The sequence below is a fragment of the Podarcis liolepis genome, assembly GCF_965112155.1.
Source record: "Podarcis liolepis genome assembly, chromosome: 15".
In the NCBI taxonomy this organism is placed as follows: Eukaryota; Metazoa; Chordata; class Lepidosauria; order Squamata; family Lacertidae; genus Podarcis; species Podarcis liolepis.
The window spans coordinates 41,918,107-41,941,451 of NC_139566.1; the positions used below are offsets into that span (position 1 = coordinate 41,918,107).

At 45.8% G+C, this 23,345-nt stretch overlaps 1 protein-coding gene across 6 annotated transcripts in view; it reads left to right on the forward strand.

The window, feature by feature from the left end:
* Positions 1–23,345, forward strand: part of KDM2B (lysine demethylase 2B) — an 89,116-nt gene that overhangs the window by 33,126 nt on the left and 32,645 nt on the right. For 5 of the 6 annotated variants that reach the window (XM_083476391.1, XM_083476392.1, XM_083476395.1 and 2 more), the window contains 4 exons: positions 5,478–5,571; positions 8,267–8,420; positions 9,456–9,571; positions 23,071–23,197. In XM_083476391.1, the coding sequence (XP_083332517.1) occupies positions 5,478–5,571; positions 8,267–8,420; positions 9,456–9,571; positions 23,071–23,197 (491 nt within the window). Of the gene's footprint in view, positions 1–4,574; positions 4,690–5,477; positions 5,572–8,266; positions 8,421–9,455; positions 9,572–23,070; positions 23,198–23,345 lie in introns of those variants that run through there. The other variant, XM_083476396.1, reaches the window with a different exon arrangement.

Genomic DNA, 23,345 nt, shown 5'->3' on the forward strand with positions numbered 1-23,345 from the left:
TATTGGGTTTAACACAATTTATGTTACAAGACACGTTTTATTTAACAGCAGGCCTATTTTGTGGTACTGGTGTGATCCCCCCCCCCAATTTATTGTTATTGTTTAGCTTGAAAAGTTCCAATTCAAAGAGTAGTTAATGATCAACAACAATTTGGTGTTTCAGTGCTCTTTGTCAGGGTCAGTGAAAGTAATAATTTGCTTCAGTTTTGTTTGTAAGATTAAAAAATGGCACTGATAGTAAGTGGCAGTGCTTCTGCAAAATTTCTTGACTGTCCTGTTGAATTATTTGTGTCTTTTAAATGCTCGTGGAGGGGAGACCGCTGGCATTTCAAATGCGTGTGAACATGAGGATAAGCACAGAGAAACCATGTGAAGAATCCCAGACCTGAAGCAAAACATTGTGTGTGTAAGGGGGCCCCCATAACCGTGCCCCTCACAAGCAATTAATAAATGAACCTATCACGTCTCTCGCCTCATAAATACTCCATGCCTCATACTAGTGTCAAGAGAGCAGCTACAAACGTATGTTTAATTATGGGGAAAAACCAAAACCTCAAATCCTCTCTCTGCAGTTTTGCTATAGTTTTATGATGCTGGATTTTAGACTTGTGTTTTTCCAACACCCCTGACGCGCTCTCTTAGAAGGAAGGAAGGAAGGAAGGAGTTACACTTTCCTCATTGGCCTGAACAAAAGAAAAAAGGAAGAAAAAAAATCCCACGGAGACCAGGGAGCCATCTGCTAGGAATTGGGAGTGGTTTTATAGTCTGATCTCAGAGGTAGGGGTGGCCTTCAGAGGCCAGAGGCCAGAGGCTGGGCTGAAACTCCAGCCGGAGGCGAGGAACTGATCGGAGGGTAATGATTGTGTTTGTCTGTCCATTGGCTTGTTCGCTTGTGCACATGCTTTCTCTAGGAGTTTGGCTGAACATGTGTGGCTTTTACTTCTCTTGTAGCAGGCCCAGTTTTCCTTCTGCATCTCTCTGTCCCTCATGTGAGACACCCCTTTCCGCTGCATGTACCTGCCGGGGAGTTTTCTTTGTCAGTTGGTGTTGATCAATTCATCCCTCTGTGTTGGTTTTGCCCATGATGGTTCTGTGTCTTCCCCCTCACTTTTCCCTTTTTGCTCCCTTACACATCTGTGTCCGCTATCTTTCCTATTTTTCTGCACATGTTGTTACATTTTACCTGTGAATTAGTGCATTTCTGGGAACTTGCCTGGAATTATTTGCTGATGAGGTTGATTTTGGCCACAGTGGGCCAGGAACATTTCTTCTGGAAACACCTGGGAATTGGGATGGTACCACAGAAATCTGTTCTTACACAATTCAGAAGAGGGACACATTTCACCATTTTAAAACATTGTACAGTGGTACCTCTGGATGCGAATGGGATCCATTCCAGAACCCCATTCGCATCCTGAAGTGAATGCAACCCGTGCACGTAATTCGCCACTTCTGCTCATGCGCGTGACGTCATTTTGAGCATCTGTTCGTACGTGAGTGGCGAAACCTGGAAGTAACATTCTCCATTACTTCCGGGTCGCCGCGGAGCGCAACCCGAAAACGCTCAACCTGAAGCTACTTCAACCTGAGGTATGACTACATACATAACAGAAATTTCTTGTTATCCCATATGTTGCCAGTTTGTGTGGTCCAAGGCAGTTGTCTGTGCCTTTTCTTCTGCTGTGCCTATCCATTTCCTGTGGCGATTCTGTGCCCCATTTTCCACAGCATTGTGGGTTTCCGTTTCTTGTGCAGTTATGCAAATCTGTGGCATACATTCAGCATGTCACAGTGAGACTTCAGTATGGTCGAAGGAAATGTACATAGCATCTCTCAGGGAGATTTTTTAAAAAAAAAAATGTATGAAGGCAATCTTTAGAAGAGCATCAGACAAGGAAATCTCTGCCCACACATTTATGGGGACAACACAGGAAGAAAATAACACCCACAAAGCTTAGAGATGGCCTTTTTGGTGCTATAATGGAGTGTATGCAAAGTGACACAGCAATTGTTTCTAATTTGGGTGCAATTAAAGCGGTTGACACAAATGCTGCCTGAATCCTCTCCAGTTCAGCGTCAGCTAAGTAGCAGCACAGAAAATTCCCCAGTAAACCCCACCCTGTATCTTACTGCTCACCACCTTCCAAATTTTTATTGACCTAACAAAAAAGAAATTACAAAATGCAACAGCTCAGTGGCTGAGCATCTTTCTAGTCCATGGCAAAGTCACAAACTGAACTTTCTAGGGAGAAAATGAGGCATCAGAAAATACATGGCATCAGAAAATGCAAGATGGCTGTTGAAATTTAATGAAATTATCAAGGGATGGGCAGTGGAATTTAAATCTTGCATTTTTACTGGGGCTGCAAAAGTTTTTAAAAAACAGCATTATTATTTTTTTGCAAGAGTTTGCAGTTCAAGGAGCTGGAAGCCCCATGATTCTGCCTATCCTCTCCCCCCCCCCCCAGCTCCCCATGTCTTCTTAAGTCCTTAGGACTCTGCATTATTTTAAACACGTTGCTCTTAGCCTATTGCAGGCAGTGGGAGAGCTTCACCTAGATGTGGGTTGAACCGAGGAAGTTTCCTTTTTTCCAAAATGGACTCTCAAGCAATTTCATGCGGCAGAGAAAAGCCCCTTTGAGAAGTTGAGCCTCCTTCTCCCAGAGCAAAGGCAAGTCCGTTTTGTGACGAGAAACCTGCTTGCCAAGGCTGGAGTGGGATGTCAGATTAGCCTCCGCAGCAGAAGCTGCTGTGAGTGGAGCATGTGATTGCAGCGTTATGTGGGGAGAAAGCGGTAGAGGTCAACGCAAAGGCATTCGCCAGAGACTGCATGGCGGATGAGAGCTTTTTCAGACCCCTAACCCTTTCATCAGCCGCCGATAGCGAACAGAGGAGCGTCAGATTAATAATGGAAATTTCAGGACAGAGTAGTTTATTTGCTCTCTGTTGCTGAGGGAGAATGAAGGGCTTCTGAAGGCCCTTTAAATATATTTTATTAATCCATCTGTGTGAGGGGAAATTTGCCATTCTTGAGACTGGATGTTCAGCTTTGGGATGAGGCTAGGGGGACACTCAAGAAATTCCCTTGTTGCAGAACAAGGAAATCTGGGGATCTCCTTTTGTTGGCGCTGCTTCAGTTTCAAATGTTGTGAGGATTCCATTCAGACTGAAATGGTCAAGTTGCAGTCCACACAAACAGGCTAGCAAACCGAAAGGTCTCTGGGTTAATGGTATAGCACATGCTTTTCACATAGAAGACCCCAGATTCAGTTTCTGGCCATTGAAGTTAAAGGGTGTCTAGTGGCAAGTGCGGTTTCAAAAGATCTCTCTGCCTGTCTGCGTTTAGAGAAGGACAGTAGTTTCTGCGTGCTCACAGTGCTTCACATTCTCAATCCTCAGAATAGCCTTGTACGGTGGGCTTGGATTAATACTCTCATAGCATTTCTAGAGCAATCCTAATGGTGTCGATTCAGAATTAAGCTCCATGCAGCACGTTCAGTGGGACTTACTCCCTGATAAGTTTATACAGAATCGCGGCTCTGGAGGGTTCATGGAAGATTTGAACTAGGACTTTTCTGGCGGACACACCTGGCCACAACACTAAAAAAAGGTTTGGCTGTTAGAATTGTAGGCTACATTAATAAATTGTACGTGGATAGCTTATTAATTTATCATTTTCAATTTTGTCCTTAAGATGATTGAAAATAATACAGCTTTGAATTTGGGGTTGTTGCTTGTTTGTAACTTTTAAATCATTTGAAAACTAAAAGAGTCGTCCCTTGTGATTGATTTTGTTAAAAGTTAGTTTACACATTCTTTTTCTTGTAGATGGACATCAAAAGAAAGAATAATATGGTTTTCATTTCAGCTGGGCATGTAAAATAATAAAGTGGGGATAGAGAAGGACAGTTTATCTAGAAAATGTGGAGGAATAAAGGACTCAAATTTGTAAAAGTGGTATGTGGAGGTCACAGTCCAACCTAGTTATGCCTGTTTCAGCCTGCCGATTTTGAGCTTCAGCGTGTCCATCTCTGTGTTGGATTGTCGCCTGAGAGTCTTAACAGCTTCTTTGGGATTCTGTAATATTTATTCCCCCTCTTTCCCCCCACCAAGGAGGAAAGATTTAAGTGTCTAAAATATCCCCTGGATGAAGCAGGAAAATTAATCCCCGTCTTGCCTTCAAAGTGCAGTTGAAATTCTGGAGTGGGGAAACAAATGAGGCTTGTAATTGTACAAGGAAAGCATTTTAATTGCAAGGCAGGGGTGCAAGGAAGGTTGGTGTGTTTCCCCTCCCTTTTCCCGAATTCTGCAAATTTACTGTCTTCATGACAGCATTGCGTGTCAACTCCCGGCACTGGATGGGGTTGCTAGGCAGCAGGTTCTTCCATATCCCAAGACTTTCTGATTTGCCAGCCTTCCTGAGGCACATGGTAAGCCTCTTTCCAGCCTACCGAGGGACTTTTGCATGCTGCTTGCATACTGTCGAGATCTTGCACCTGAAATGTGATGAAAGGGGGAGGAAAGCACTGCTTGTTGGAGGCTTGGGGGGGGTGAGGGGGACTGGAGAGGGGATTTGCTTTTTGGCGCTGCATCCTCAGTCTGGTGCAGAAGGTTGGGGAAATAACTGTATGTGAAAAGGACGAGGCTGGGATACAAACCCTGAACCAGCAACCGGAACAAGGAAAAGAGGTTAGTGGGTTAAGTGGCGTGCATTTCCTGCCTTTGCGAAGGTGCCTCTTGTAAACCTAAGAATGGAGGCAGTTATTCAGCCATTAGATATGGATGGAGGCTGGAGAATCAAGTGGAGCCGTTGGGGTGGGGGTGGGGGTGGTGGACGCTCTGTGCCTCTGCAGCCGCCCTGCTGTAAAACTGCTCCCAAACTCTTACGAAGGTGACTTGGGGAACGAATGGATTTAGTACTTTGCAAATTCCATCTGTGGATCCTTTCTCACGTTCTCTCATGACCAGAATCTTAGAAGATAATAAAAAACAGGAGCAGCTGAGCACAGCTCATTTTTCTATTGATACTCTTGTCTTTGCCATCCCTTGCGAAAGCAGCGCTGGTCGTAAGCATCCACCCTTGGTTTAGGTTCAAGCAGAACTGTTTCAAACTTTGTTATTGAACCGCATTTGAAAAGAGCTGGAAGAGAATCTCTTCCTGCCCACCCAGAGCTAAGAATCACATTGGAACACAGAGGCAAGGGCTGTGCACATAGATAGCCAGTTTCATTGCTTCGCTTTGGGGGGGAGGGCTGTGTCGTCCCCGTCCCCCCACAGATATTCCACTAAGAAACCCAGAACTGCCTAGACGGGTTTTTCTTCCCGAATGGTTTTAAAACCCATTCAGAGGATTAATGGAATGTATTCTTGCGAGACCCTTACCGTTTATGCAGGTACTACTAAACATTAATTTGTGGGAAATTGCTTTTGTTTCCTATGGTTGGTTGAATTTTTTAAAATGTTTATGTGCTTTGCAGGTACTGTCTGATGAGTGTGAAAGGATGCTTCACAGATTTTCACATTGATTTTGGGGGCACTTCAGTTTGGTATCATGTCTTCCGTGGAGGGAAGGTAAGTGGATGTAACACCTTTAGAGGAGGGGAAGGGGAAGGGGAAGGGGAATGGGGGAAAAGCCCTTATTTGCAGCCCAGTAGCCTCTGATTTTATGCTCTTTATCAGATCCTTGTAATTGCTTATGCTCAGATTTTGGTCAGTAGAAAATGCTAAGATAGGAAGAACATCTTGCTGTGGTTTGTGAAACAAAAATGGAGCATTGTAATGTGCTTATTTGTTTTTTTTACTACACTTGTTCCCAGCTTCTTAATTTATCCTGGGTGGCTGTGGGGACCTATAAAAAAACAGCTCATGACATTAAAATAAATAATTTCCCACCAACAACTCATTATTAAAGTAAAATACCAACAAATAATAATCAACTATCACCATTTCTCAAATATCTGGTGAAAGAGAATGTGCTTGGCTTCAGAAACTGAGAAATATATATTCTGTTAACCTAGTTCCAATAGGATCTCTCTCTTTCTCAACTCTCAGGACAGGTGATTTATTTTCACACACACGGATGTGGGTGGCGCTGTGGGTTAAACCACAGAGCCTAGGACTTGCCGATCAGAAGGTTGGTGGTTCGAATCCCCGCAACAGGGTGAGCTCCTGTGGCTCGGTCCCTGCTCCTGCCAACCTAGCAGTTCGAAAGCACATCAAAGTGCAAGTAGATAAATAGGTACCACTCCGGCAGGAAGGTAAATGGCGTTTCCGTGTGCTGCTCTGGTTCGCCAGAAGCGGCTTAGTCATGCTGGCCACATGACCCGGAAGCTGCACGGCGGCTCCCTCGGCCAATAAAGCGAGATGAGCGCCGCAACCCCAGAGTCGGTCACGACTGGACCTAATGGTCAGGGGTCCCTTTACCTTTATTAGGATTCAACTAAATGTTTATATATGCTGGTTGTTCTGCAACTAGAATTGCAGGTCCCTTTCTTGAGATCAAATCACAAGGTCTCAGAGGCCAAGTGCCACTCAATTTTTCTGCCCCATTTCTTACCACTGTTGGGGTTGTAATGACTTATGGGTTGCAGTTTAAGTGTGCTCTGGCCTTCCATCCCGCTCAGTCAAAAAGTGAAGAAGTTGAGCATCTCTTCTGCAGAGCAGAAGTGCGGTTGGCTTGTTGATTTCAATTCTTGGGAATTGCTTGCCTAAAACTTGTACATTACTTGGGTGCAGATTTGGCATCAGGAGCTCTGCAAGGCTGGTTTAGACGTATTTAGCCATATCCGGCTCCATTGAACATACAGTATTTTTTTGTGTTCCACCATTAACTGGACAACACAAGCCCCTAGTAGATCTGGAACACACTGGGTGATCTTAAACCTCAGTTTCCCCCCCGTCTCTTGAGACAGACGGATGCCAATAAAATAAAAAGGCCCACAAAAAGTGGTGAAGAAAGTACCCAGCTACACAATAGAACAGTGTGGGGAAAGGTTCAAGTATTCAGCATGAAACAGGCATACCTGTTGGCTAGAGCAGGCATGAAAGGTGTGAATATTGTGAAGCTGGTAGAGCCATTGGCATGCCAAGACAAAATGCCGCCCAAATCAGATGGTAAACTCCATCTAGGGCTAAATATTGGCATGAGACCAACTGGTTTATTATTACAGTGGTGCCTCGCAAGACGAAATTAATTCGTTCCGCAAGTCTCTTCGTCTTGCGAGTTTTTCGTCTTGCGATGCACGGTTTCCCATAGGAATGCATTGAAAATCAATTAATGCGTTCCTAGGGAAACCGCCTTCAGACCAGGTCTTCTGAAGGCTGGGGGGGGGGGGACAAGGGCTTTTCTTCCCACCCCCAGCATTTTAAAAAACCCCGGGACAGCGGAGGACTTCTCTGCTGTCCGGGCGATCTTAAAATGCTGGCGGGCGGCATTTTAAAATCGCCCCGGGACAGCGGAGGACTTCTCCGCTGTCCGGGGCGATTTAAAAGCCCCTGGGAAGGCAGGCAGGGGGGACAAAGACTTTCGCCCCCCGCCCGCCTTCAGAAGGTGTTCCCGCCCCGCCGCCCGGCTTCGGAGCATCGTTCCGAAGCCCGGCGGCAGCGGGAGGAGGCGTTCCCGCCCCACCGCCCGGCTTCGGAGGAGGTCCGAGGACAGTGGGGAAGACGCGCTGCGCTTCCCCGCTGTCCCGGATATTTCCCCATGGGCTGTCGTCTTGCGAAGCAAGCCCATAGGGAAATTCGTCTTGCGAAGCGCCTCCAAAACGGAAAACCCTTTCGTCTAGCGGGTTTTCCGTCTTGCGAGGCGTTCGTCTTGCGAGGTACCACTGTATTATTTTTAAAAAGACTTCTGTACTGCTTTTCCAGTTGCTTCTCTCACAAAGTGGTTTACAATCAGTAAAATACATTGGGGGAAATATCAGTGATACAGCAGTGAAACTAAAAGTTGTATTGCATTCAACAACAGCAAGACGTAGGCACACTGACTAGTCATGGCAGGACTCTGGAATCATGATACAGCTAGCCAAGAATTACCATAAGGGAAAGCCGAAAAGAATTTCCAAGAGAGATTTCTGGAAGTCCTTCTGATCAAGGCACAGCCCATTTGCAAGGGTCTTTTTGGGGGAAACCTTTAAGCAGGAAGCATTCAAGTGTGAAAAACGTTTATTCTGCACCTCCTTGGATAATGATGAGAAACCCTGAGGAAATGTTTATTGGGGTATGAGAAGAGATTCCCCTGATTCTAGTTTTTCATTTTTATTTCTAGATCTTCTGGCTGATCCCTCCAACTTTGCAGAACCTAGAACTCTATGAGGAATGGGTTCTCTCAGGGAAGCAAAGTGATATCTTTCTGGGGGACAGGGTGGAGCTATGCCAAAGAATTGAACTGAAACAAGGGCACACCTTCTTCATTCCTTCAGGTAATGCAAAGCCGTGTCCTTCTCCTTGCATGTTTTTGGGACTAGAACATATTCGTGGAAGGCCGTCACTTGATCCAGACCTGAACCATTGCTGGATCTACAGCAGGTTGTTGCTTCCTGCAAGTAGAAAAGTAGCAAGCCTGGGAGAAAGCTGCTTGCCTGGGCCCTTGCATGCAGAACTGTTTTTTCTGTTTCCAGGGAGTTCTTAGAAGCAGCGAAGTATTGAAAAGCAATGTGTGCCTCCCTTGCAGTCTGAAATAGTGTGGTTTGTTTCAGCCTCCCGATTGTGCTACATGCATCCTCCAGACCTGTGAGCCTCTAACCCAGTGTTCCCGAGGCCTCTGGCTGCTCAGTTTGGGGAGGGAAGGTGTTGAGCCGGCCTCTGAGCTAAAGCCGGCAGGTAGTAGTGCTCTATTCACATAGTAAGGCCAGAGGGCCAGACTTCCAATAGGCATCCCAGCTCTGGCTAACCCCAAGGCTTCATGCTGCCTGCTAAATGTAGGGAATGATGTTGCACACTCCTCTTCTGTCCTGTGCTTGAAGTCTGGGGGTCCTGGGTTCTGTACACACCTGTTCCTAGGTAGCCTATAAGGCGAAGTCACAGCCTCCAGCTTTGAGGTTCTTTGTTCAAGCCTTGGGGATATGGACAACAATATTACAGGCCCTTCAGTTTTTATAGTGAAAACACCATGACTGGGGGAATTTTAGCACATTCTGCGGTCACTGAAACTACACACTACTTAAGACAGCATTTATTATACTTACCTGGGGGGTGGAGGGCTTACCACACAAGAGCTGCCTAGTCTCTGACTGAGCACATGAAGATCCTAGTGTGCTCTTGTGTGTTGTATGCAGCTTTAGGAAAGAATCTGCATGCTGACATGTTTATCACGCAAACCCCCCATTTTGTTCTCTCCCCTTAAATCCTTCGCCCCATTCACCTTTCAGTGTTTTTTACTTCGCCACTCTCAGATGGTTTTCCCCAGGGGGTGTGTTCTTTTCCCGATGTCTTTCATTTTCTCCCCACCTTTCTAGGGTGGATACATGCTGTCTATACTCCAGTAGATTCCTTGGTGTTTGGTGGAAACATCCTGCATAGTTTTAACGTTCCCATGCAGCTTCACATCTATGAGATCGAGGATAGAACGAGGGTAAGGATGCTCAAATATATCTGACTGTTCATTCATGCAATAACAGTTCTTTTTGAAAGGCAAGACACAGAAGGTACCAAGATGCCTGGAAAAAGACAGGTAACATAGCCTGTCGGTCTGTGGTCTCTTGGATGGAGAAACAACTCCCAAATCTCTGGGGCAGGGTAGAGAAGAAGCACAGTTGAGGTCTAGGACAGAGCAGCAGGCTGCATTGGAGCAGGCTGAAGACCAGGAGCAGACTTGGGTCCACCTGGTGCTTCCCAACTGATGTTAAATACCATCTTTTGAGCCCTGGTTTTTGCCATCCTCAGGCAGAGGAGGGATTCTGGCCAAACTCCAGGAGTTGCAGGCCATGGGCAGCTTGATGAGCACTTTTGAACCTTCATTGACATGACATGTTGGTGGCAACGTTCTGGGGAGCTAAGGAATGATTTTGTGTGAGTTAGTGAGGTGAGCTTTCAGTAGCACCCCAGCAGCTGCAGAAATGAGATGCTGTTTTTGGTTCCTTCCCTTGCTCAACTGAATATGGGTGGTTCTTTGGCAACAGTGCCTCCACTCTCCACAGGCCCTGCAGGCTTGAGGACCAGTGGCTGCCCTTCTTCCTCCAAGTGGACCCATAAGCCCCGCCAGAAGACACCAGTCTACCTTCAGCTCCTCTTGGACCTGTGCTACCCAGAGCAGAAGCCCATCATTCCTTGCCCTGAAGTGCACTCTACCTAGCCTAGTCCTATTGCTTCTCGTTCTGGCTTGGAGTCCTCATTTTCCATGGTGCATCCTTGTAGCTTATCCCTGTCATTTATGTCATATCCCCACCAGGCCTTCTTTGCAGGTCTGTTGCCCCAGAACATCATTTATGCAAAATTTTGTTTGACTGGGGAGGGGGTTGATGTTGTAAATTCTGCCTGCCAGCTGGCACAGGGCCACACTCCACCCCTTGGTTTTGATGGTTCCTCAACACTTGGCTTTGTGGAATTCTAGACTGTCATGGAATTCTGTCAATTGTTCCTGATTGGCTCCCTGGCATTTTATTTCGCGAACATTGTCCAGTTACGTAGCCCTGTCAGTTGTTAGCTAACTGGGTCCTCCGTAGTAGTTCTGGAAATCCCACCCCCTCCAAGTGTCCCATAAGGGCTTGCTCTCCACTGTGTGTGTGTGGTTCCCTCTGCTTTCCCCAGCTGCGTCATCTAGTGGGCCTTTCATGCCAGTTGAAACATGGAAGGTGACACTGTCCCTCTCCACCTTTTTAGGAGGTGTTTGAGAGAAGGATCTACCCACTGGAACACAGGAGGAGACCCTTCTGCCTCATTTTCCAGAGGTGCCATGTTAAATTGATAGGACTTTGCTGCTAATTTCTATACAACACAATTCAGAGAAGTTTGCTGTGCTTCAGAGGACAGGTGGGGCAAGTGCTTGGGGCTGTTGAAGTGTATGCATCACATGCAGGTAGTAGACAGGTGTGTAGGGCACACTACATCTCTCCCAAATTTACTTGTATGGCACACAGACTGCTGGGAGAACCCATAGAACCCCATATTCCATTGTTTTGCTTGTTCCTTTTTTAAAAAAAGTATGTTTATTTCGTTCAGACTTGTCTTGAGAATCTTGAAACATGAAAGAAGGGTAACTAGTGTTTTTTCAAAAGATAAATTAATCTAATCTGAATCTGAAAAGCCCCAAGTCTCCCTTCCGCCATGGATTCATTGCATGGCCTTGGTCAAGCCTCTCTCTCTCTCTGCCTCAGTTTCCAGTATGTACAACTTGGAACAATAGAGACCTATGTAACATGAGAAGGGTGTTAAGAGGGTGAACACAGAATGAATGGGGCCATGCTTACTGATGTACCCTGCCCAACCAGTTTGAAGGTCTCCATTGCGTGATGTAAGGGTGTCCTGGGGCTGCGGCCTAGACTGTGATGGGCAGCCTAGTTCTGCTCAATCTACCTTTTCATTTTGTTAAACTACAATTCTTGTTCTCTCTTGATGTGTATTTAAATTTATAAAGCAAGAGTGCATCCTTAGGCTCTCCTGATATTAATGGCACTTCTAATCTGCACAAATGGTCCTAATTATGTGCTGTTGCTTAAGAAAGCGACCAGCACCATGCTGAATCAGACTACAGGCTCCTCCAGGCATCCTGTTTTTCAACATTCATTCTGGTTTGCTTGCACAAAGCTTATGTGGTGGTTAGACTTCTCTGTCTTTATTTAACATTCATCTTACTTGTTTGCAGGGCGTTAACATATATTCCTGTTCATCATTTGTTCATCCCACACTTTTCAATGCATCTCCCTGTCACTTTCCACAGAGCAAAATGTCCTGGTTTTTTAAAGTTGATCTGCTATGCCAGGGTAATAGAGCACTTTAGTCCCCTTGAAATGTGCAGACCCAAAGTTCTGGTCTTCAGTTGAATATCTTCTGCAAAACACTAACAACCTGTAAGCGCCCTTAAATACTGTACTCTATCCCATATCCCCAATAACTAGCAGTCATCTGACGGTCCACTTTGGGGGGCTGCAGTCTTTCTTCTGCCCACCCCTGGCCTAGGCAGTGTTTTCTCAAATGGAGCCACAGTCACTGTGTGTAGCTGCTGGGGACTTCTCACTGAGCCGCTGAATTTCTGTTTTGCATTTTGGGCCTCCTGTAAGTGAGATCAGGGGTCTTCAGTATGGGGTTGGGTGGGGGCAGATTGTGAAAAGCACAGCCACAAGAGCACCATGGTGACCTAGTTCACTGGCTCTCCAGTTGGCCTTCAGCTACAGCCTAGAGATCTTTGATATGTGCTGGGTCTACCCTTTAAGTGTGTGCCTTAAACCTGCATAACAAAAGCAAGAGCAAAGCCACGGCCTTGCAGACCCAGCAGACAGGAAGCAGCACTTTACTGCAGAGTAAAGCCCTTTACTCTGAAACACCAGCTGGGAGGTGGCAGGGTCTTGGGCCTTTCAGGCAGGAAATGACCATTTACTTTGCAGTAAAGTGCTGCTTCCTGTCTGCTGGGTCTGCAAGGCCAACTGGGCAGTGCACTCTCTATATATTACAGAGTGGGGGAAAAAGAAACCTTTATTACGGTCTGGAGTTCATACCGATAAGAGAAAAAATATCATTATATTGCCCACTCCTGCCACCAAGTCCTGTCTCTAGTCTTCCCCCCACCCCAGGCTGAAGACCCCTGGTCTCACTTGCAGGAATGTCTCTGCATAGCAAGTTGACTACTAGTTAGCATGGAGTTGAATTTTCTTGACATATTATAGTAGCAAAAACCCTGTAAGCTGACTCGTTGGCTCACTTGCCTGTAAACTTTCAGTTCTAAGGATTGATCAGTATTGTATTTGCCTTGGTGAGATGTGGATGTTAAAAATGGAAAAGACAAGGAAATGCTTCTTGCTTTTTTTTTGTCTGAAAGACAAAAAATAGAATAAAGACAAGAATAGAATAAAATGGTGGCAGCAAGTGAAAACCTTTTATGAAGAGGGAAAGTTTCTGGGTGTTAAAGCAGATTAAGCTACTTATAAGCTGTCCTGTGTGTGAGGAAGTACAGCAGCAAAAATGTGGTATCAGCTTCCTGGGAATCGTGGCTGTCATTTTTAATATACAAAATATTTTAAAAAGCAACCCCACTTTCCCCCCTCCTTTGCTCGAAGATCGCAGCATAACAATACAGTGGTACCTCGGGTTACATATGCTTCAGGTTACATACGCTTCAGGTTACAGACTCCACTAACCCAGAAATAGTACCTCGGGTTAAGAACTTTGCTTCAGGATGAGAACAGAAATCGTGCGGTGGCGGCGCAGCGGCAGCAGGAGGCCCCATTAGCTAAAGTGGTGCTTCAGGTTAAGAACAGTTTCAGGTTAAGAACGGACCTCCGGAACGAATTAAGTTCTTAACCCGAGGTACCACTGTACAAGATGAGACTATATGCTTAGCAATATATGGGCAATGCCTCCTGAGATCTCAGAAACCAGGCAGGTGACTGGTTCAGATTTCTAGTGGCTGTGGGGCCTCAGGGTTTTAGTTAACAGTAGCTCTTTCCTCCATTAGTGACTGGTAAAACTAGAATAAATTATACTGATAAGAGAAATCGCATCAGTATACTCAGTTTTGCTTGCTTGCAAATGCCGTGCAGAATTTGGATTGTGCAGATTTTTGGGGGTATGTTTTTATTTATTTTCAAGAATAATATCTAGTTACAGAATAATAAAAATGCCTTCAGCAGTACAGATAGTGCAGAATTAAAAACAACAACAACATTTTAGCACAGAGTACTAAGTAGCTTATCTACTTGGAAGGAAGCCCTACTCAGATTTTTTGGGGCTCATGCGCAAGCAGTTGTGATTAGCCCTCTTGGTTCTTCCTGTGCAGATCATATCCTGTAACGTTTTCTTCGTTCAGAATATTGCAACAGAGTCCCTGGCTTTTCAGCTGAACTTCCTTGATGGACTCCATTTAGGCACATCGCTTTCTTTCAAGTACTTAAGAGTATGTGTGTGTATGTGTGTGTGTGTGTCCGTGTCCAGCAGCGGAAGGAGATTTGCTGGTGCTATTCACAAAGCAATTCTTGCCAGCACAAAGAGAGAGTGTCATGCAAGTGTGGCTTTGCTCCACCTTCTTTTTCAATGGCAAAGATGTGCTTGAGCCCGTGCTGTACTTTGATTGTTGGTGTTCAGAGCCCCCGCCCCAATTTTCTCTTTCTTTTAATGGAAGGAGCAGCCTGGTATTGTCTCAGCACATCGCTGAGACTGTAATGCTGACTTATAGCCTGATCATACGTGATGTTGTTAGTCCAGGACCTAGAATCTAGATTAATTTCTCACATCTTGAGGGTTGGGAAGAGTTTGGAAGAGACAGACTAAGAGCTGGGGTGGGCAGAGCGTAATGGTTAAGAGCATGAGTCCTGTGCCATGAGCTTGCTCGGTTGCCTTAGGCTACCCACTGCCTCTTGGCCTTGCCCTTCCCACCTGGAAAATATGGGGCTCATACAGGGATAAAGTTAAAGGACCCCTGGCAGTTACCGTATTTTTCGCTCTATAACACGCACCAGACCATAACACGCATGTAGTTTTTAGAGGAGGAAAACAAGAAAAAAAATATTCTAAACGAAACAGTGGATGCATGATTTTTGTGGTTCATGCTGTGGCCACAGACATGTGATCTGACAGTGAGTTTGGAGTAGCCCAATGCAAAAATCCTGAGGATCCATGTGGATCCGTGATTTGTAACCACGTTTTAAGTGGGGAGGGAAGGAAAAGCACTCAAGGGACAAGGATGTGTAAGTGCCTCCTCTCCTTTCCCGCTTTGCTCCTTTAAAGCAAGCAGGCTCTCTGTCCCTCTCTCCTCTCCACTCAGCGGCACTTCTCCCGCCTTGCTGTTTCAAAGCGAGCCACGGAGGAGGGAAGGAAGGGGAACCATGGATCCTCTCCTCTGTTCACGACTGCAGCAGATCCCCCCACCATCCGTAGGCATTCGCTCCATAACACGCACAGACATTTCCCCTTACTTTCTAGGAGGAAAAAAGTGAGTGTTATGGTGCTATGGTGTTATGGTGCAAAAAATACGGTAGTTCCAGTCACAAACAACTCTGGGGTTGCGGTGCTCATCTCGCTTTATTGGCCGAGGGAGCCAACATTTGTCCACAGACAGTTTTTCCGGGTCATGTTGCCAGTATGACTAAGCCGCTTCTGGCGAACCAGAACAGTGCACGAAAACGCCGTTTACCTTCCCACCGGAGCGGTACCTATTTATCTACTTGCACTTTTTGATGTGCTTTTGAACTACTAGGTTGGCAGGAGCAGGGACCGAGCCACAGGAGCTCACCTCGTGGGGATTTGAACCGCCAACCTTCCAGTCGGCAAGCCTTAGGCTCAGTGGTTTACACCACAGCGCCACCCGCGTCCCTTCATACAGGGATAGTTATTTATTATATTTTCATTTTCAGGGTGGTTTACAACAGGAATAAAACAATTTTAAGTGCTTCATAAGTGTGAAAAGTTGTTGTTGTTACTATTATTATTATTATTATTATTATTATTATTATTATTCGCTAGTGGTCTGAACTGATCCTTCTGTTGGGCTTTTGATATAAGACCAAGGGCTGCAGGCTGCTCACCACTGACGCAGCACATTTTGAAGTGATTGTCAGCCCTTCAAATTCTGTTCAGTAACAAATGGGTCTTGGGTGCAGCACAAACAAGGCTGGCATCGTGTGCTCCAGAAAGCAGGCCTCTCGTGACATTGTGCTCAGCACGGTAATGATAGGGGCCATTTTGCAGCAGCAGCAGACACTTCCAAGCGCTATTCAAGGGATCTTGCAGTAATTTAATCTGGATTTGACCAAAGCATATGTGACAGAGGCCAGATCCTGCTGGTCTCACTTAACCACATAATTATGTCAGTCTGGCCTAAAATAAGAGAAAGAGAAATTGTTGTGACATTTATGAGTCTTAGTCTCACCTGACGATTGAGTGAGTGGCTGGTTTTTTTTAAAGGGTTAAGGAGGCAATCCTATGAAAACTGATCTGTATCAAGGAGTAGGCAGAGGTGTCGGCTAAAAAATGCAACACTTGTGTCGTGTGGGCGTGGGTGTAAATAGTTTTTTTTTGTAAAAGCCCCTGAAATATCTTTTAACATTTCACTTTGAACTCTGGAAGCTATCCTTCCCCAGTGTGGATACATTTCCTCCCATAATGTTCAGAAATAATTTGAAAAAACCTTTGGCGGGTTGTAAATTATTGATCACAGAACTTACCACTGGAAAGAATCAATTAAATCATTGCCTCCAAGCGCCTTCTAGGATAGGCTTTTTTCCTTCGGTAGATGATATATTGGAATATTTAATGATACGCTTTGGTTCTGCAGTTTACTGCATTTCCTAATTAATGGCCTGTCTTTGTGCTGTAGAGCTTGCAAGGCGGCTCACAGTATTGAAAAGCAATTGCAGTGCAGTAAACCTGCAATTTGTGTGGGGGTTACGCTCCGGGATATTGCCTAAAGCTGAAACTGCATAGTCAAAACGCATTGGGTGCCCTCTTTTTAATTTGTTAAATATGTTTTGCCAAGCGTGCGAAGCTGAATGCACACAAGTTACATGTGTGCAAGTTGTGGGCTTATTATGTTTATTTATTTATATTTATAATCCCGCCTTTCTGTCATTTTGAAACTTAAAAGTACCATCCCTGAGAAGAGGGCTTTTACATACTCTGGTTTAGCAAGGTCGCTGTATCATCTTCCTTCCGATCATATCCTGGGACCAGCAGGCCCTAAAATGCAATAAAACCCAAAAGCACTGCTAAAAAAAATTCCAGAATTGCAAGTGTAAGAAACAGCAGCTCACCTCCCTCCCCCCCCCCAACCTCAAATCCCTGCATCATTCATCAAATGATCGGACAAATAAAACAGTTTTACCCGTATTTTTCGCTCTATAACACGCACCCGACCATAACACGCACGTAGTTTTTAGAGGAGGAAAATCCATAGGCATGCCACCCATAGGCATTTCCTCCATAACAGGCACAGACATTTCCCCTTACTTTCTAGGCGGAAAAAAGTGAGTGTTATGGTGCAAAAAATACGGTAACTAACTGCCCACAAATAGCCAGCCAGGTTGGTGTCACACAGATGTGAGCCTTTCTGCCTCAGGCCCAAGCACCTTCTGTTCCAGGATGCTGCTTCCCACATCAGCCTGCAAGATGCTGATTCATCCAGGGCATGATAGCAACATCCCTCCTCCATTGCTTCGCTCTCAGCAACTAATCAGTGATGTACTGGAGCTTCCAATTTGCCATCATGGTTAATTGCTGCTGATAGAGCTCTCTGCTTTGTAGCAACCTTCCTCACCTCTTGTCAGCCCAGTGTGGCCAATGGCTTGGGAGGATGGTGGTTGTGATCCTGAGCACCCAGTTAGGGAAGGCTGCTTTATAGAAATACAACTTGATTTACTGGACGAGAGCTGAGAGCTCATTGAGTCCAGGATTCTGATCCTAGCAGTGGCCGACTAGAGGAAGCTTCCAGCAAGGCATGAGGGCAGCTGCTCCCCTCCACTGCCTGTCTGGCAGGGCGCGTCGTCTTCTATTCACAGCACATGCACCGGCCGTCTCTCGCTTTTGATGGTTTTGCAGAGCACAGGGCACATTTCAATGAGATAGCAAATTAGAGACATCGAGGGAATTGGCTGTGGGATGGAGCCTGGATCGCGAGGCCATTAGGAACTCAAATTGACGATTCGGAATTGATCGTCCGTGGCACGGGAGCACTGCATGCCTTGTGACTGCCTTGTCTTACGCATTTGAATTTTATTTCATTTTATTTTTTACGCTGGTAAAACGGCTGAATTTGGTGACGCTCAGAAACCTGTCAGCGAAAATGTTGAGCAAATGATGTCTTTAATATTCCCCAGGCATCTGGCTGAAAACCTTTGGAAGGCCGAGGGGTGGAACGGGCGGCTTCCTGTTTGTAAGTCAAATTCTTTGCCAATTTTGTTTCCTGCAGTGCTCTCTAAAGAAAAAGAAAAGAAATAAACATTAATAATTTGAGTTCCTCTTATGAACACCCCTCTTTTAACATGGCTGGTTTCCCTTGTGTTTGACTATTGCAGTGAGCAATCTGGTATGTCACTGAAATCCTAGGCAAGGCGGCAGCAGCCAAGGTGGTGCCCTTGAGATATGGTTGGAGCACAACACCTGCGCTGGTTGGGACAGGTGGGAGTTGTAATCCCACAGCATATTGAGGGCACCCTGTTGGCTACTTCTGCCATAGAAAGCTGAAACCCCAGCCGTGAAGGCTGATGAAAGTTGCAGATATTGCCGGGATAGTTGGCCTGTATTCTGGGAACCTCACTATTAGTGGGGCAGAACTTGTTCAGTGGTGGAGCATGCGCAGAGGTGCTGTTTGTGGTATCTCCAGTTAAAAGCCTCAGAACCCCAAGAGCTACTGCCAGTCAGCATTGGTGGACAATACTGGCTAGGTGCCAGGCTGCCTCTAGGCACTGGGACAGTTAGGCATTTGCCTGGGTCCCGAAACTGCCAGTGGGCTCACTGCCATCTCAGCGCTACCATTTCCACTAAGAAGACCAGGTGCGGCCTGTGCAATTTCTCATTTTGCATGTCCTGTCTCTCTTGGGTGAGGGGAAAGCAGTGACAGGACTGTGCCCTTGGAGCAAGCACCACCTATGGACAAGTAGTCTGATCTGATGTAAGGCAGCTTCCAATAGCCCAAACCTATAAATAGTACCAGCTGGATAAAAATAAGTTTCCCATTAATAGAGCATGTTCACTCAGGTGGTATGAGATCATGGGAGGGTCTTCTAGGGAATGGAGGTGCTCCCTGCACAGTCTCCTCAAGGTGTAGCTTGGTAGCCAGGGCTCCAAATTGAATAAAATATTGGGGTGACCCAGGTAAGCCCTGCCCTGATCCTATGCACCGTATGCCTCTAGCTTGTCTGTCTGCTCTTTCTTCCCCATAGGCCCCATGTGGGGTCCAAAGACATTCTGGGCACAGGTCAAGGTGTCACTAGATGCCTGCATGCCACTTTCCAGTCACTGGTTAAAAAAGCAACCCTTTTAAAAAAATCATTAAAAATGGGAGGGGCAAAAAGCCTGGACCAAGGAGCTGTATGAGGTTGCCATGGTACCACATTGGGAAACGCAGGTATAAGCTATCCTGAGTGGTCATTTTGCTTAGAATATACATAGAACCCAAATGCTGTTGGCTGTGTCCCTAATACATTTTTCCTGCATTCTGAGTCAGAATGCAGAAAAGCAATGGGAGAAATATGCATTATTATTATTATTATTATTATTATTATTATTATTATTATTATTATTACCCCACCCATCTGGCTAGGTTGGCCCAGCCACTGTGGGCAGCTTCCAACACATTAAAAAACACACCAAACATTAAAATCTTTCCTATACAGGGCTGCCTTCAGACATCTTCTAAAAGTTGTGTAGTTACTTATCTCCTTGGCATCTGATGGGAGGGTGTTCCATAGGGCAGGCGTAACTGCCCAGAAGGCCCTCTGCCTGGTTCCCTGCAACTTCACTTCTTGCAGTGAGGGAACCGCCAGAAGGCCCTCGGAGCTGGACCTCAGTTTCCGGGCTGAAGGATGGGGGTGGAGACGCTGCTTCAGGTATACAGGGCCGAGGCCGTTTAGGGCTTTAAAGGTCAGCACCAGCACTTTGAACTTGTTCGGAAACGTACTGGGAGCCAGCGTAGATCCTTTAGGATCCGACGGCCACTCCCAGTCACCAGTCTGGCTGCCGCATTCTGGAATGCTGATTGCAGGTGTGACTTTAAATGGAACTATGGGTGAAACACCAGGGCTTAGATGGAAATATGTTAAAAGCAGGCCAGGCTGGAAATAGACATCAGTGGTACTGAATGAATACCAATACCCCAGCATGCTGCAGAGCAGAAAGAGAGGGAGGGGAAGCATGGTTATTCCATCCCTGCTGCTCAAAGTTGCCTTTGGCTCTTCTGCAACACCACCTCGCAGCAGCAGTTCCACCAATCTCCCCGCACTGTTTCCATTCCAACTGGTCATTATAAGTTTAAAAATTACAGTAGTGCCGGAGCTTGTTCCTTTCCTCCTCCATTCCCTTTCCTTTTATGTCATCTATTGTAGATGGTTTTTCATTGATCTGTAACACTGCTTTTTTTGGGCTAAAGGTTGGGATAAAACACATTATAAATAAATGAGCGCAATGCACTGTGCATACACCTCTAGTATATTCTGGCTAAGTCTTCACCTGCCACCTTTAGAAAAGCCACCAATAAAAAGGGGGGGAGGTGAAAAAAGGAATAAGAGCAGTTAGAAATAAGTGATGCAGAAAGAGTAGTGAGTCCAGTAATATTCTTACAGGGCAGCACTGGAAAAACTATCCACATCGGGTTCTTTTCAACTAACCTTTACTCATCGTAGACCTCAGAAATGAATATTCATCCCTAAGGTTTGCTCCTGCTCTGGAGGGTAGGACTTGAACAAATGGCTTCAAGATATAAGAAAGGAGAGTCTGGCCAAACATCAGGAAAAACTTTCGGTCAGTAAGGGGTGTTAGAGAGTGGAACCGTCTCCTTTGGGAGGTTGTGGGCTCCCCTTCCTTGGAGGTTTTTAAGCAGAGGTTGGATGGTTATCTGTCATGGATGCTTTAGCTGAGATTCCTGCAATTTCAGGGGGTTGGGCCAGATGACCCTGGGGTCTCTTCCAATTCTAGGATTCTATAATTCTAAGCCAACATTTTGCATCTGGCCTTAGGTGATGGGCCAAGGTGTCTCTAGGAAGAGAAGAAAAGATATTGTGAGGGGAAATTTGTAGACCGCTTTATGTATACTACACCCTTTTTCTCTTTGTGGAAATCAAGGTGGTGGTATGTATTGTGTTCCCATCTTGCCTTTCATGAAAGGCAGAATTGCTGTATCACACGCCTCCCTGGGAAGTGTGGTCATTACTGTGTCTGTGCAAAAACAGCAACCACAAAGCGCCTCACTATGACTAGCAAAGTGGCAATCACGATGACTGGAATTTATTGTCTACCACTGGAATGGGCTGTGATGTCCATTTAATTCTATGGAAGAAAGTTGAAAGCAGTTGCAGCCTAGCTGCCCCTGACTTCCTGTGAAGTGTACCTCCTACAGGAGAGGAAGGTGCACTACACCAGCAACCAAGGGTGAATAAAGCAAACTGGCAATTTATGCATATAGATTTACAAATTGCTGATTGGGAATTGATGCCAAAATAGAGTGACCAGTTCAAGGCCAAGCAGTGAGTTTGCTTGAACTGTGGGTTCCCCCAGAACCAAATCTAATGCTCTGTCCACTGGATGACACCAGCTCTTGAATGTGTAAGCTGTTACATCGACTGTGTATCTCACTTCTCAATAATCTGAAGTGCCTGCTTTATGACACGCACTTTGGCTGTTCCTTACAACAACCTTGTGAGGCGAGTCCATGAGGCTTCTCATTTTACCAGTGGGAAAGCAGAGACTGAGAGGTGACAACATGCCATGTGTAGGACTAGGATTTGAACCCACAACCCCACTGAGTTCATTTGTAGAAACCTTTAACAAATGTTAACCACCGCATCTGGCGACAATAGCGACTGAGGAAGCAGCAATATGGTTTCTTCATGATAGTAATAGAATTAGTAATGTATTTTTATAAATTCTAATCTCGATGCTTGATGTTTGCTTGTGCTTTTTCTAAGAAGAACCGAAGCCCCTGCGCTCCCCCCCCCTTTATTATTGTTGTTAAATGTCTTTGCTTCAAGGGCTGCTTAGTCTGCTGCAGAGTACAATGCTGGGGAGAGCCCAGCCACTGAACATTGTGATTTGCTCTGAGACCTATATTCACATCCGTGGGTGGGGGGGTGGAATAAGCATTTGCAGATGGTAGGCAGTTTTGTGTCATGGGCCCTCGGTCTTTTAAGTAGATACCAGTCCCCCTGATATTTAGGAACACAGAGGGTGGGGCGTTGCCAAAGCTTCACTCTTCCCCAAAATCTGAGGTCCTTTCCTTTTTTCCTCTGAAATGAGTCACCTCTGCCCAGCACCCTTCTCTGCTGTGTGAGTGAGTGTGAGAGAGGGAGAATGAATGATGTCACAACATGGGTGGTACTATGTGGTACAGAAAGAAAAAAACTCAGCACCCCAAGGGATCCACTTTTGACAGCATCCCTGCATTTGATATAACGGGAGTCTTCTTGGATCAGATCAAAGGGGCATCCTGTTTCCCACAATGGCTAGCCAAATGCCTCCGGAAAAGCCCACACATAAATACAGTCATCCCCACTTAACTTGTCCCCAGTGCCTGACACTGAGAGGTATACTGTCTCTGATGCTGGATGTTCTGCCTCGCTGCCGTGGCTGATAATAATTAATAGACCTCTCCTGCTCTTCCGTGAAATTGCCTAGTCGTCTTTCAAAGCCAGTGGACACCACCCACAACCTGTTGGGGCAAATTCTGTCTATTAATGATGTGTTGTGTGAAGAGGCGCCTTCCGATATGTACTTCAGTTCTCATTCTGTTGGCAGTGTGTGCATGTGGCTGTGCAAAAATGGGAGGTAACTCCTGGGTCATCTAGCAACATACACATTCTCAACTTGAATCCTCTGGAGACTAACATGTGCACCACCATTTCTGTGCTTAGAAATGGGAAGAGTAATATATCAAGTTAAAGTTATATTTTGTGTGTGTGTGTGTGTTTTGGGGGTGGGAAAGAATCCATGGTGAGGATTCCACCCTCCCCTTTCATCCCCCTTCCTCTCACCCCTCTCCCCTCCCAGGAAGGTGTAAAATTAGTGAACCACAAAATGAAGCGCTAGCTCCCGGAAGGCAGGCCAGGCTGCTCATTGTGTATGCAGAAGGCATCCATCTCTCTCAGCTCCCGCCCTCTCTTCCTCTCCTCCCGCTCCTGCAAAGGCCGCTTGTGCTCTCGATAAGATGATAACAGGCTTGAGGAGCAGCAAACTTCCCTGTCTCCCAGACTGACCGATGTTTTCCCTTTTTGCTTTCAGGTGCAAGCCAAGTTCCGTTACCCTTTCTACTATGAGATGTGTTGGTATGTTCTGGAGAGATACGTGTTTTGCGTGACCCAGCGCTCCCACCTCAGCAAAGAGTATCTGAAAGAATCAATGTTAATTGGTGAGTGAATTCTTTTGCAGCTAATAATCAGAGTGAACAGGCAGGGAGATGGAACGGCACCCTTCCTTTTTGCTTCTGTGCACAAACGGGTTGAAAATCATAACGGTGAAGAACTGTGGAGATTGAACTGAATTATTCTATCATTTCC